The sequence below is a fragment of the Erpetoichthys calabaricus genome, chromosome 10, assembly GCF_900747795.2.
Source record: "Erpetoichthys calabaricus chromosome 10, fErpCal1.3, whole genome shotgun sequence".
In the NCBI taxonomy this organism is placed as follows: domain Eukaryota; kingdom Metazoa; phylum Chordata; class Cladistia; order Polypteriformes; family Polypteridae; genus Erpetoichthys; species Erpetoichthys calabaricus.
Window position 1 is genome coordinate 18,147,132 of NC_041403.2, and position 16,127 is coordinate 18,163,258.

General features: G+C 39.3%; 1 protein-coding gene across 1 annotated transcript in view; it reads left to right on the top strand.

The window, feature by feature from the left end:
* The first annotated feature begins 7,625 nt into the window (after positions 1-7,625).
* Positions 7,626-16,127, top strand: part of LOC114658872 (leptin receptor gene-related protein-like) — a 33,167-nt gene continuing 24,665 nt past the window's right edge. Inside the window, exon 1 of the mRNA XM_028810963.2 lies at positions 7,626-7,854. Within this exon, the coding sequence (XP_028666796.1) occupies positions 7,839-7,854 (16 nt within the window). The 5' untranslated portion in view covers positions 7,626-7,838. The remainder of the gene's footprint in view (positions 7,855-16,127) is intronic.

The following is a 16,127-nucleotide window of genomic DNA, read 5'->3' on the forward strand; positions in this document are numbered from 1 at the left end:
ACACTTTAGATGGTCTATCCAGCAGGGGGCGCTAGCTCCCTGGTTGGAATAAGTTCTTTTGTAATTGCGGCATTTTAAGTAACCCGAAAGTAGATTTTTTTTTTTTTAATTTATTAATTTGATTGTAATCATTCCATACAATATAGATTAATTCATAACAAAAAAGAATTAAAGACAAATCAAACCCCACCCTTGAGAAGGAGAGCTTAGTCAAAAGAGAATTGCTTGGGGCTTTTTATTAGGGCAAAAATAAACAAAAGAAAGGAAGAAATATATATAGGTAAATAAAAAAAAAATAAAAAAATGGAGAAGGGAAATAAAGCGGTAATAATTATTTCTCTTATTCTGAAATATTATTGATTAGATCCTGCCAGTTTTTGAAAAAATTCTGTACGGATCCTCTAACTGAGAATTTGATTTTTTCCAATTTCAAATAATATAAAACATCGGTTTCCCACTGACTTATCAGAGGAGAGTTAGGATTCTTCCAATTTAACAAAATAAGTCTGCGTGCCAAAAGTGTAGTGAATGCAATCACCGTTTGCTTGTCCTTCTCAACTTCAAGTCCATCTGGAAGAACACCAAACACAGCTGTTAGTGGGTTAGGAGGGATTGTGACCCCAAAAAAGGCACTTAAAAATTATGATCCAAAATGATGTTAATTTGGTGCAAGCCCAAAACATGTGACCCAGTGAGGCAGGAGCTTGGTTGCAGCGTTTGCAGGTTGGATCTTGCCCTGGAAACATTTTGGACAGTTTTAAGCGAGACAGATGAGCTCGATATATAATTCTGAGTTGAATAATTCTATGCTTTGTGCATATGGAGCTCTTGTTATTTTGCCTTATACAATTTCTTGTGTTAGGAATTTGTTAGTTTTTGTATACCCCTTGGGGTCAGAGCGCAGGGTCAGCCATAGTACAGCACCCCTGGAGCAATTACAGGTTAAGGGGTCTTGCTCAAGGACCCAGCAGAGTAGGATCTCTTTTGGCAGTGACGGGGATTCAAACCGGCAACCTTCTGGATACCAGCACAGATTCTTAGCCTCAGAGCCACCACTCCGCCTTGTAGCCACCACTCAGGTAGATATAATGTAAAAAGGCGATATCCCTCCCATAGTGATACGGCAGTAAGAAATCACATAAGAGAAAATAACTTTGCTTTCTTTAATGACAATTTACGCGGCATAACAGACGAGGAAGCCAATGACAAGACCATGTGAGAGTCTGCCATTTTCTTTGCTGTGCTGAAAGGATTTTCAGAATTGGATAATGTAAACTTCCATCCGTCTGTCGGCTTCAAAGGTGTACTGGGCAATGCTCCAAGGCTTTATACTCTTTCTCCATGTGCAGACCATTACTTAGGTAAATCATGCCATTCCAAACAAGGCAAAGAGAGGATTCAATTTCATGCACACAGATATAGTACAATGCCCATTATCGTACTTGTCCCTTTCTCGTCTTCTAATGCTTGCTTAGCAGTTCTAAATGATGAGCCCCTGTGTGCTAAATCTGGCTCAGCTGTGCATGTAGGAAGAAAAGAAAAAAAAAATATTTGCACAGAGCACAGTGACATTAAATTTATATTCTGATTACAGATGTCACTGTGCAACAGACTCTTGATAAATCCCTAGAATATTAAGTGACAAGAAAATTCTACATATTCTCTAAAATCAATAATAAATGAATAAATAATTTATAATATATAATTATATAATTTATAATATATAATCATTTAAAAATGAATAAATGATGAACAGAAAGTCACCAATTCTCTAAGTTTTCCTCTCTTTGCCATGCTATTCCTAAATTGGCTTTGACGTCACCAAACATCTTCTGAGGTCACATTATTAGCTACATCTGTGTGCAGTGCAAGTGTGTCTCACACAGTGACGTCCCAGTTGGTTTGTAAAGCTTCACTTCACCTCTTTTTCATTTATCATACTAAGGATCAAATTGGCACTGAACTTGGCTGACTACCAAATTCTTTCACCACCTAGAGAGTGCCTGGATGACCCCAGACCCGTTGGGAGAATTAATCCTTCCATCATGTCTTGGGTCTCCATCTCTGTGTTTTCCTAGAAGATCAAACTGGGTACACCTTCCATGGGAAACATTAGGATAACATTCTCACTACATGCCCAAACCACCTCAAATGGTTCCCCTTGATCCATAGAAGTAGAATTACAATGCTGAAGTACATCCATATTGCCAAGCTCCTCACCCTGTCACAGAGATTGAGCCCAGTCACTATTTCTGTAATCCTCTTGAGTGTCATAAACCGTGACTAAGCAAGGCTGGCAACAGAAATGTCATCTAGCCTTAAAGATTTCTGCTCCAATACCTCCTTGATGATGAAAAGTGTGTTACAAAGCATAGGTACAGTATACTGCATAGTAACTTGTACATCAAAAGTAAAGTTAGGAAATGCAGGCAAACCAGGCATGAGAAATACGATTTACGATGAATGTAGACTCAGAGGCGTAGCTCGAGTTTTCAGCGCCCGGGGACAACTGAAGATTTCGCGCCCCCTCCTGTTTGCCAAAATGCAATGGGGAACATCAATTCGGCACCCCTTGGATGCTGCAGATGTCCCCCTTGCCCCCCCCAGCTACACCACTGTGTAGACTAGATATAAGATGGGGATAAAGTTTGGTGGCAAGAGAGATGAAGGAAAAAGCATTAAGTTAAAGGTGTAAAGAAGAGAATACTGTATTTTTAAGCATGTGACTTGGTGTACTGGGAGTATTATGGGAAAATCAGGTGAAATGATGAATGTTCTGAACAGAAAGAGAGCAGATGTGTGCTACATACAGGAGACCTGGTAGAAGGATATAGATGCGAGTATGCTTAGTAGAAATGGTAGAAGGTACTATTTTTTCTGTCAGTTGAGCAGTGATGGCAATGCTAGGGTTACTGTACTTATGTCATAACAATGGGCTGACAAGCTGGTAGAGAGGAAAAGGGTAATTAAGCATGGTGTAATTAATAGGAGGATTGTTGGACAATGATGATAAATGTAGTGAATTTAGAGTGATGAATTGGTCTGTGCCCCACAGACTGGCAGACGCAATCAAGAAATAACTGTGTTTTGGGATAGTTTGCTAGAGTTCCATGGTGCCTCAAAGGAGGTGATTGTAATGGGTAGTAACTTTAATGGGGATGTTGGATCCAGTGGTTATAAGGGAGTCCATGGGAACTTTACCTTTAGTAACAAGAATGTTCACCTAACTATAAAATTTCTCTTATGGTTAATGGGTGGAGATAGAAGTGTGAAAAACTATGTTTAAAGAGGTGACATTAAGTTCTGGTGGTACAAGGAGCATGATAGACTATTCATTGGGGAGGAGAGTAGATTGGGGTGTGGTGAAAGAGGCAAACTTTACATTGAACAAGTGATTATTATGACATTTTCTGATTTTCTGTCATAACCCTAGTATTATTACAGATGGTAAGCATAGATTTGTAAAGCTGTAAGCAAAAAAAAAAAGAAATCATGAAAAACATATAAGGCAAAACGGAATTCCCTGAAGGCTGTGAAATACCTAAATGCACAGCAAGGCCATTATAAAGAAATGGAGAAAACACAAAACTAGGGTTAATCTGTGCAAAATAGGGCATCCTCCACAAAAGAGGATCTGGGACATAATAGCCTCTAGTCTGGAAGTGTATCTGTGTCAAATCTAAAGGAATCAGAGACTTCCACAACTGAAACAGCGCACACGAGTGTCAAAAGAAAACCGTCACTGGAGAAGGCTCCTAATAAGTCTTATATACCGTTTATGCCAAGTATAAGAAAATTATGTTGGGGATTGAGACCAAAATTGACCTTACTGGTCTCATCTTGAAGCATGGTGATTTCAGTAGACCTGTGAAGAAAGACCTGTGAACAAGAAGAAACAGATGAAGAGGAAAAGGAGGAGCCATGTGCAAGAGACTTGTGACTTAAAACGAGTGAAGTCGATATTCTTCACTAACATGGTCTAATCCTGTACCACATTTCAATTTTGTAAAGTGTGCAGCTGTACAAAGCTGGCAGAGAATTGTCTTTATGAACTCCCAACTTATATTTCTATCCAAGATATCTTAGAAGGCCTCAAGCAGAAGATATGAAGTATCTCGAGATCTTGTTCATTAATGATGGAAGATTGGCAGGCAGAGTGAAGCAGTGTCCACGGTCATGTGGACATTGTACTGGTCCGTCGTGGTGAGAAAGGAGCTGAGCTGAAAGGTAAAGCTCTCAATTTACTGGTCAATCTATGTTCCTAACATCACCTATGGTCATGAGCTGTAAATACTGACAGAAAGATCAAAATCACTGATACAAGAGGCAGAAATCAGTTCCTTTCACAGGGTGTCAGGACTCAGCCTTAGAGACAGGATGAGAAGCAAAGACATTTGTGAGGGGCTCCAAGTATAGCCTCCCTTCCTTCGGGGTGGTTTGGGCATCTGACTGGGATGCCTCCTGGAGAGGTGTTTTAAGCATGTCCAACTGGGAGGAGAACTTGGGGCAGAACAAGAACATGCTGGAGAGATTATATCCCTCTGCTGGCCTGGGAGTGCCTTGGTATCTCCTAGAGGAGTTGGAAGAGGTGGCAGATAAAAGGAATGTCTGGGCATCTTTGCTTAGACTCCTGACCCAGGGATCCTGACCTGAATAAGTGGCAGAAAAGGATGAGTTTCCAAAATAACCACCAATTTCAGTTTTTATAACTATTTGAGCAACTTGGCATCATTATGAAAGACCAGATTTTGTGGGTAATGTGAAAAAGCAGCAGTTCATTACAGAATAAAGCATAAGTTCCTTTGATGAGGACGCCAGACCACTGCAGGACACACTCACATACACAATCACACTTACTCATAGAGGACATTTATAGTGACAAGTTAACTGATGTTGGAGAAAAAACAAACTTCTTCTTTTTCTTCTTTCAGCTGGTCCCGTTAGGGGTTGCCACAGCAGATCATCTTGTTCCATATCTTCCTGTCCTCTGCATCTTGCTCTGTTACACCTACAACTAGCATGTCCTCTCTCACCACATCCATAAACCTCCTCTTAGGCCTTCCTCTTTTCCTTTTCCCTAGCAGCTCTATCTTTAACATCCTTCTCCCAATATGCCCAGCATCCTTCCTCTGCACATGTCCAAACCAACGCAATCTCGCCTCTCTGACTTTGTCTCCAAACCGTCCAACCTGAGCTGACCCTCTAATGTCCTCATTTCTAATCTTGTCCATCCTTGTCACACCCAATGCAAATCTTAGTATCTTTATCTCTGCTTCCTCCAGTTCTGTTTCCTGCTGTCTGGTCAGTGCCTCCGTCTCCAGCCCATATAACATGGCTGGTCTCACTACCGCCATGTAGATCTTCCCTTTCACTCTTGCTGATATCCGTCTGTCACAAATTACTCCTGACACTCTTCTCCACCCATTCCACCCTGCCTGCACTCTCTTTTTCACCTCTCTTCCACAATCCCCATTACTCTGTACTGTTGATCCCAGGTATTTAAACTCATCCATCTTCACCAACTCTACTCCCTGCATCCTCACCATTCCACTGACCTCCCTCTCATTTACACACATGTATTCTGTCTTGGTGGTCCTACTGACCTTCATTCCTCTCCTCTCCAGAGAAAACCTCCACCTCTCCAGGGTCTCCTCAACCTGCTCTCTACTCTTGCTACAGATCACAATGTCATCAGCAAACATCATAGTCCACGGGGATTCTTGTCTAATCTCGACTGTCAACCTGTCCATCACCATTGCAAATAAGAAAGGGCTCAAAGCCGCTGATGTAATCCCACCTCTGTCACTCCTACTGCAGACCTCACCACTGTCACACTTCCCTCATACATATCCTGTACAACTCTTACATACTTCTCTGCCACTCCCGACTTCCTCATACAATACCACAGCTCCTCTCAGTCACCCTGTCATATGCTTTCTCCAGGTCCACAAAGACGCAATGCAACTCCTTCTGGCCTTCTCTAAACTTCTCCATCAACATCCTCAGAGCAAAAATCGCACCTGTGGTGCTCTTTCTTGGCATGAAACCATACTGCTGCTCACTAATCATCACCTCACTTCTTAACGGAGCTTCCACTACTCTTTCCCATAACAAACTGCCAAGTGAAAAACCCATGTAGACATGGGGAGAATGTACACACGCCACACAGACAAAAACTGAGTTTGAGATAACAGCCATGTGTCACTAGTATAAAATCAGGCAAACTTTGTAAAATATACAAAGCACTGGGCCACATAGTGTTTTGCATCCCTGGTTATAGACCAAACGTGTATAAAACTTTTATATCTAGTTTTTGAACTTGCTGTTTGAATTAGAAAATAAAGTGAGGGTTTTTATTTCACATGCTGCCGGAAATAACTTTAACTGTGCTTTAACTCAGTACCTAACATGAAAAGAAAGACTAACTGTCTTACATCAAAATTATGTGAAACAGCAGAGAGAAATTTAGAAGATTACGGTACCATGTACTTGCACCTTTTCAGTATGTAATATGAAATGTTGCCTTATTTTTCAGTTAGTTTTTAAAAAGTATTGTATAATGTGCAAAGTCTCAATTTGCATCTCCAGCTTTGAACAGCATTGGATAGTCAAGGTCTTGTGGCATTTTTGTCTTTGGGATGAACAGAAAAATGTATCTGTAAATTGTGGCCAAATGCATAAACAATGCATTTTGAACAATTTTTTGAAACAGCTTATTCCACTGAAAATTTATAAAGACCTTCAGCATATCATGGTGGTACAGGCGCAGCAACAACAACAGTCATACAATACTTTTCCTTGACAATGTTCAGGTCTACATGCTGTACAAGAAGGAAGGAATTACAATGATAAAAAAAAACACAACAAATAAATAAATAAATAATGAAAGAGCCTATAACACAATTAATCATAACTTAAAAGTATTATTAACCATAGGCAGTTAAGAGTTATAATGACTAATTTCAAACCCAACGAGTGTACAGTGCAGCTTTGCCACTGCACGGCGCCACAACTGAACTCGGCACCATAATTACCAAACAAAAACGTGCAGCACCAACATACTGACCAATGAAAAAAACATTTGAATGTCATAACCTCGAATTTAAGTAAATTAATTACATACTAACCTTAATTTAAATTAGACAAGGCCAAGATAAACGCATCGGCTATGACGGATACGGCCCATCCTTTACAGAAATGGAGGGCGGTGATTCGAAAAAGCGCCTACTTTTTATCCACCGTCAAACTAGCTCAATGTTATTTACATACTCACCACCCATGTGCGATTCATTTGCATATCCGCGCCCACAATGAAAGCATTGACACACCCACTCTAGTTAAACTAGAATTAAATTGTTTGCCTTTGAACATTCTTGAACAATCTCAAAAGTTTTAATGAGACTAGCATAAAATAAGGCGTTTCAAATAAATGCATTTATATCGTCACTCATGTGGTAGCTATGACACGGTATACTTGTTTTATACCGCGGATATTAAATATCTTATTTTTATGATTGGCGGATTTGAAGCCATAAAGGATGGATGGGGGGGTGCTCTTTCATTTCGACTGGGCGAGGTTGGCTCAGGTTTCAGGTGCGTCCGTATTTTCCGTTGTGAATGGCCACTACTTGCGTATTCACTGCGCACAAGCCAAACCTGTAAGCACTTTCCTAAAGCGGGCACCCGGGGGCGCGTGCAACTTTAACAGTCAGCTGATCAGTGGCTCCTTGGCTCGCGCATGAAACGGGAAGCGCCCGAAAAAGAAAAAGAGAAAGAAAAGGAAAGAAAACGGAAGCGTGGAAAAGAAGAGAGAGCAGTATTCCAGAGAAACGCCGGCCATGCCTGGGATTAAAGGTGCTCGCTTTTGTCACTTTCTGGTCGACTTATGTGTCACTACTTTGTGGTGCGGGGTTCTCTTTTTGACCTCGAATGAGGCGCTCGTCTAGCTCCGGTCGGATGTTCGACTTTCCTGTCTCTTCTTTCGTACACTTCTCATATCCTGATTTTTTAAAGACGTTTTATGGCGTCTCGGTTAATCGAACGTTTTGACGGTGAACAGAGGATGTGCAAGGCGCGGCGCTATAAATCTCATGGGAGCGCACAGGGGTTTCCCGTGGCCGGTAACGTAACGCGATACAGAATAACAAACTCGCATCCACCCACTCACATTCAGGGTCGCGGAGTTTGACACGGACTGAATACTAAATGGCCCATTTAAACTTGTACACATACAGTTTAGAGCGACTAATAAACTTCCGTCAACATTTTTGGAATGCGGCAGGAAAACGATATACATGTACTGAGAGGAATTTGGACGGAACAGGTACGAGCCCAGCAGGCCGGACAGTGGGCTGCTGTTTGGCGATGATTCTATCAAATAAGACGCCGTGCCACCTACAGTTAAAACTTTTCAGTGTACTTTATATTCAGTTTTCAGTAAGTAATGCACTTCGTCATACTTTTTTATTATAATTTGTGGTGGCAAAACACTGAGCAGAACTGACAAGGCCACCTTATCCCTATCGCTTAAAAGAGAAATTTAAAACTTGCTTGCATTTGAAAGTTCATGTTCTCTCTCTGTTTACCCCAACACATTACACCCTGTACCTTTAATCATCCATCCATCCATTTTCCAACCCGCTGAATCTTAACACAGGGTCACGGGGGTCTGCTGGATTGTATTTATTTTAACCAGCTCCATTATATTTCTTTTAATAACCAAGACTTTGAATTTCAAGTGGTGCAGAGGTGAGTACATATCTGTCTGTGTACAAGGGGTTTGAGTTCCATCTACCGTATGTGCAGTTAGCTTGTTCTCCCAGTGGGTGCTCTCCTGTTTCCTCTGAGGAGTTAAAGACTACATACTGTATATGTTGGCATCTCCAAAGTGGTCTTGCATCCTTAGCTGAACTGATGTATCTGGTGTAGCTGTTGGCCCTTAATCATACTGTGATTGTAGAAAAAGGATTAGAAAGTAAATATGGGTTCATGCATTGTGAGTGATAATCTAAAATTAATTTTGATTTGAAGTTAAAATCTGCAAAACAGGTGGCAAATAAAAACAAAAAAGGATGTGAATATGAGTACCTCAAAAAGGCCGAAGGGATGAATAGTCAAATTACATTAATTTCACTTGATAATAAAGTGCTTTACAATAATAAAGAAAAGGGCATACAAACACATTAGGCCTACAATAAAATACATTAGATAAAAAGGCTTCAGAAAAGAGCCATAAGTAACATTTGGGTAAGGGCAATGCGGGAAAAATAAAAAAAAAAAAAAAAAAATAAGCCATAAAAATGCATACTTAGAAAATGAACAGAGTTAATCTACAAAGTTAAGCTAAGATAGTCAAGATTACCTAAAATTGAGTGGATAAATGTACATTTTTAACTGTATTTTAAAATAATTGGTTGTGGGAGCTGATCATATTGAGGGACCAGGCTGTTCTGTAGCTGAGGATCATCTACAGTGAAGGCACAATCACCCCACAGCTTCAAGAGTGTGCGTGGAACAGACCTTACAAAGTGATTAAAGGATCTGAGAGATCTGGTAGACGAGTAAGGCCCTAAACTGAAAAGAGCAACTTTTGACCACAGCATTTATGTCTTTATCAAGTTTGAGATCTCAGTCAAATATAATACCAAGGTTTCTAAAGTAAGACCTGATTTGTGAAGTTAGGGGTGAAAAGTGATGATTGTTGATTATTACTATTTATTGGTTCTTGCCATTCATCTTCAATTATCTGTTTTTGCATCTACACAGAGTAGTGAGAGTACTGTATCCTTATAATTGGGTTTCAGCAGCAGGTATATTTGGGTATCATCTGCATAAGAGAGATTAATCTGCATAAGAGAGCTAATCCCAGAACAATAACTGGGACTGTAGGAGATGATAAATTATTAAAGCCGACACTAAAGGACCTGCTCCTAAGGTAATCTGCACGAAGGCAGTACCCTGAATTCCAACACGAACATGTGTCGATGGCCGCACTCTGATCCATAGCAAGTAACATAGCACAGCTCCCGGAATCAACTGCTAGCAGCAGATCACTTGTCACTCTTCGTATCAGTGGGGCAGATTTAGTTCAGTGAAATGGTTTGAATCCAGACTGAAACCTACCGTATCAAGACAGCTATTTTGAGATAGAAAGGACGACAACTGAGACAAAACAACATTTTCAAGGATTTTAGAAAGAAATGGTAATTTAGAGAGAGAATCAAAATCATTGAGGACAGAGGTATCACAATTTGTCATTTTGAGCAGAGGTTGAATTACTGCTAGTTTTAAACAAGACAGAACAGAACCTACGGTTAAAGAACTGTTTATAATAGACAAAACACTTGTTCCAGTTACTTCAAATATTACTTGTAAGTGATAGCAGTGGAATGAAGAGTAACTGAAGGGCACGTGACATCATTAAATGAGGGGAACGAATGCCATAATGATATTGCGGTCCTTCAGTTTTCTCAGAACCAGAAAGGTCTAGAGGAAGATGAAGATTGGAAATGCAGTGGGGTCAACAGAAATGCTGTCAGAGGTGAATATAGTGAATTTGGATGAAGGCCTAGGAGATGTAAATGGCAGTTGCTTGTACCTCAGTTTAGTGATATAAAATTATTGTCCATCCATTATCAAAACTTAGTTCATCTGTGATTCGGAAATTCAGAGCATTCAATGGTGAAGAATCCAGTTAAACATCTAGCTGCTGCCAATACTTTCATTGTTTTGAAATATATTCTAAACAAAAAAGGCCTGTTTGTTGGAGGATAACACCTGAATTGTGGCACTGGCCCCTTTCACCGAAGTCCAAGTGTGCAACTGGCCACTGACGGACACCTTATATGTACCAGGGTTTGGGCATTTGAAAGGCCTATTCTTTGTGTGGTTGTCTGTTTTATATTAGATAGACAGTGCTTTATTTTAATGACACTTGAAGTAATTATTTGTAGGCAAGCACATAGTCTTTGCTGAATATCTGCTATCCTAAATTTGTTTGTATAGGCATTTTTCATGCCTAAGGACCTCATTATAGTATGTATAACACACCAAACCCAGTCCATTCAAAAATACAATCTGTGCAATACTGAAAAAGACTTAACACCTGGGCATAGGGGTTGTTAATCAAATACCTTATTTATAGTAGTATTCTTCAAAGGAACAGAAAGAAAAACAAATTAGAGACAGTTGTTTGTTGAATGGCAATAATGAATCTTTTTAAATTCTGGAGGAGCTTTGAGCAATTTCATGCAAAGAAATTTAAATTCTCTAAAACACTAGTGGGCACCACCCCCTGCTCGCTTTGCTCGCCAACCCCCAGGTTTGGTCCTGTGGAAATACAATTGAAAGTGTTTTTTTTTTTTTCCCCCATGGCAATTGTTACATATGCATTATGTTCACTTTTTATTTAAAAACTTCAGTAAAAACAATATTTGGAATGAACGTTTCTTCAAGATCGCATTGAATTTTGATTCCTTATGTGGTCTTACAGCGTGATAATGCAATGTATAACTGGCCGTGAGTGAATATCGTTTCTTTGTCTCTTATAAATAAACCGACTTTTTCAAATGTTTGTCCTTGTGATTTGTTAATTGTCATTGCAAAAGCTATTCTCACGGGGAAACTGTAAACGTTTTAATACAAATGGCATATCAAGATGTCCTTTTTGCCTGAACACCATTTCGAGTTCATTCAATAAAAATAAGACTTTCTGATAAAACAATCTACTTACCAAAGTGGGAATATCCAGAGCCGATGTAGCCGGTGGCATTGTTCTCAAGAAGCTGCAGATTTCTAGCCATTGTGGATTGCATGTCATTGTAATAAAGAAATCTGGCCGACCGATAGTTGTGTATATTGCCATTGCATCATGATATAACTGTTGCTAATGATGGTAAAATTACTGCTTTACCTATTTTGAATTTGTCTGAACTATTAATATTTGAATTTTGAACGTGATCAATGAGACCTTGCATATGTTCTGTTTTAAGTTTAGCTTGATTTGATTTAATAAAGAAGAGACGAGTAGCTGCGACTTTTACATGTGCATTAATAATGTAATGTTGCGACACACGTTGAGATGATAGAAGTGGGTTACATACATGGGAACGTATCACTAATTTTGACCCAAAATATTGTGTTGGTGTTGCTCCTTTTTCTGAATGCGTTTTTCATATTGTACGACTATCCTGTTTCACCATCTGGGAAAAGCAAAGGAAAGAATAAAGGGTCGGCATGTGGTGACATTTTTGACATACATGACGAATCATGCTTTGCCTTTGGATATACATGAATATCTACTCTGTCTTTGATATCTCTGTCTTTTTGAATTATCGCTGACAATTCGTCACATGTGGATTTGTTATAAATGCGACTGTGATCTTTTGGATTCATATAGAAATCCAAGAAAATTTATTTTTCCGTGTTTTGCTGATAACTTTCGTGTAAAATGCGATACTTTTGGACGTATGGATTTGTATCCATTATTGGCTGTATAATTTCTATTATGTTGGATCATTTAACTCTTTTGATTCTATGTTGCATTGCTTCTCCGTGTTCATAAATATACTCCTGATCAAATTGTGCTTTTTTCGAAATTAAACTTGTCGTAGCTGTAATTGTTGCGGGAACACAGATTCTCATAGTGTATGGTACTTTTTCCTGATGGCAACACGAATTAGACGATCTACAAGTATCCGACTTAAACTTAAACTGTTATATTATTGTAAAGATAAAGCCTTACACTATCTACATATTTCCGACATATCGCCTATCTCCATATATTCAATATCTTTTTGCTGTTCTGTTATTTCACCTAGTAATAATTTCCATTTGTTTGTGTGAATGCGATCTGTACTTTTTTTTTTTTTTTTGACACCTTTGAATTTTAGTACTGTCATATTTTTTAACTTGCTCTGCATGTGTATCGTGCCAACATTTTTGAACGTCTTTATGAAGTTCTACTGTGTCTTTTACTCTTTGTCCTTTATTTCTGACCCCGTTTGGACCTGCAAAGTTTTCCGTTCCACTTGTTCCGGGCTGATTATTACTTTCCTTGCCTAGGTCACCGTCTCACGGGAACATGCTTCCAATAGATGTCAGTATGACGTGAGTTGACCGTGTCGCGGGACGTGAAAGTGTCTCTCTTCAGAAGATCACGTCTCGTCGCAAGTTTTTTTTTTTTTTTTTTTATAATAGAGAGAAATAATAAAATCAGAAGTTGTTTTAACAGTGTGTTATGGAGAGTGGGTAAGGATTCTTCTGAGATATATTAAATTCGTAAAGCTTTGATGTGACCTTATCAAACTAAAAGAAGTAGTAGTTTAGGGTGTAGGGTGTAGTGTGTAAATGAGCGCAGAATTGGCTAAAACACAGGGAGCAAAGAGTTATTGTGGAAGAAATCTGAATTTGGTGATGTCAATTAAGAATTGTGTCCTTCAGGGGATAGTGCTGGGGCCATTGCTATTTTTAATATATACTATACTAGCCATCCCCTGCAGCTTTGCCCGCGTAATAGTGCAACAGGACTGTGAGGCAGGCCCTGCCTGGCTCCCCACTCCTGACGTCACGCTTCTCTCTCCCCTCAGTCCGCAGCCTTAGTCTCGGGTTAGCATGAATATATCGCTCCTGCAAGCAAACTATGATTCTTAGCACGATGAGAGAAGTCGCAAAATCAACCAGAAATTATAGGGGGAAAAAAAAAAAAACCCCGATCTAAATCTGTTAAGTAGTTCTCTCACTAGCCAAGCAGAGGTAAGGAATGCCCTGAGGGTGGCTTGTGAGTGAGAAGGGCCCCTCCCACCTCCCCTCGGCCTGCTGCGTGTTTCATGGATTTGCGCAAATAAATCGGTAGCGCAAGCGAACTATGATACTTAGTGCAATGAGAGAAGTCGCAAAATCAACCGGAATGTTCAAGCAAAGTATAGAAAAAAATCCGACGTAAATCCGTTAAATAGTTTTCTCATGAAAACCGAACAATATATGTACATAGAGATAAGTGATCTGGATTGGAATATAAATAACAAGCTGGTTAATTTTACAGATGATACCGAGCTGATGGGCAGGTGAGTAGAAGGGCTTGGACAAGTATGTGGCAGATGAAATTTTAATGTGAGTAAATGTGAAGTATTATTTGTAAGTACAGTAGTAAAAATATTACTTCCTACATGTAACAGAAAGTAATACATTCTGAAATATAAAAGTACTGTCTATGAGAAGGATTTTGGAGTTGTAGTGGACTCGTCACTATCAACTTCCATACAGAGTTTAGAAGCTATTAGGAAGGCTAATAAGATGTTAGGTTATATTGCACAATAAGTAAAAGTAAATGGAGGTTATGCTTAAACTTTAAAATACACTGGTGAGGCTGCAACTTGAGTACTGTGTGTGGTCTTGGTCTCCATATTACAAAAAAGACATAGAAGAAAAACCCAGAAAAGAGTAACTTGGCTGATTCTGGGACTGCAGGGTATGATTATGAGATTTTTTCAGGAATGAGCATTTTTTTTAGTTTTAAGAAAATGGAGATTAGGAGGCAATATGATTGATGGATTTATAAATCTGAATGGGATTAGTACAGTGGACCCAGGCTGTTACTTAAAAATAAATAAAACAAGAACATGGGGGCAGAGTTGGAAACTTGTTAAGGGTAAATTTCACACAGACATTAGAAAGTTTTTCTTTACACAGAGAACCACAGACACATGAAATAAAACGTGTGGTAGACAGTAGGACTTTAGGGGCATTCAAAATTCGGCTTGATGTTATTTCGGAGAAAGCTCACCAATCCCATCCACCTACTATTTTGACCTAAGTGGTTTGTTTTTGTCAAAAATGTTCTAATGTATAAATTGACCAGTGGAGTAAAATTGTTTGAGAACACAAGTTTTTTTTTTTTTTTTTCTTTGTACTTTTTAGAATGTTCAAGGAGTGACACCAAGGTGTGGCTTTTGATATTTAGGAAAAGATGATTGTTGGAAACTTTTGCCTCTTTGTCCTCTTCAGCATCACATGCTTGTCTTCTTGCGCCTTTGTTCCCAACATTTTCACTATTGAATTTCTGAATTTGGACAAACCTACCTTTCACATAACAGATGTAAACATTGTGTCATGCACATGACATTTTCCCTATATTAAGCTTTAATTTCAGCAGAAAAATATTACTGGCAAATATGGAAGACGTGGAAGAATCCTATACTGTAGTTGGTGCTACATGTGCATGCAAAAAATATATATAAAAAAATTAATTTATGTGCTCCCCACGATTTTATTTAGTCGCATATAACCATGAAAATGGTCAGTCTGTCAGTCAGTCATTATCCAACCCGCTGTATCCTAACACAGGGTCACGGGGGTCTGCTGGAGCCAATCCCAGCCGGCACAGGGCACAAGGCAGGAACAAACCCTGGGCAGGACGCCAACCCACCTCAGGACACACATCCACACACAAAGCACACACTAGGGACAATTTAGGATTGCCAATGCACCTAACCTGCATGTCTTTGGACTGTGGGAGGAAACCCATGCAGACACGGGGAGAACATGCAAACTCCACGCAGGGAGGACCTGGGAAAATTGTGGTTAAAAAGAAAAAGTTGCTTTTTAGTGCGTTTATAACTAAAGTAAATAATTGTTTTACTTAAAAAATTGTATATTTTTTTGTTTACTTTTTAGTTTTTGAGTATTTTGCAAATTATCTTCTTTGCAGAATTTTTTGAATACTAAAAAGAATTATACTTTGGTCTTTTTCTGTTCAGGCCCTTATGGGATTAGCGCTCGGTCACTGCAAAAAAAAAAAAACTATCAACGACAGAACGGCAAGCCTGCGCTAATACTTCCTCACCGTGATCATCAAGGCTACTCTTTCGCAAGAGTAAACAAGTAAAGTTGGCACACCTATTTACCCACTCCACTCACTGGGAGAGGCAAGTGGGGGCAATCCGATGGTCTCTCACTTGTACAGTATGCTCCTACATTGCACTATGTTCTATCTCCGTCATTGTTGTGTGTGCTTTAATTGGAATCACGTAACCGTTGATTACGGCAAACTTTGTTACGTAATTGCATTGGTTTTGACAGATTATTGTATTGTCATCAATACTGAGCACGCATGCAAGATTTGAAGAAAT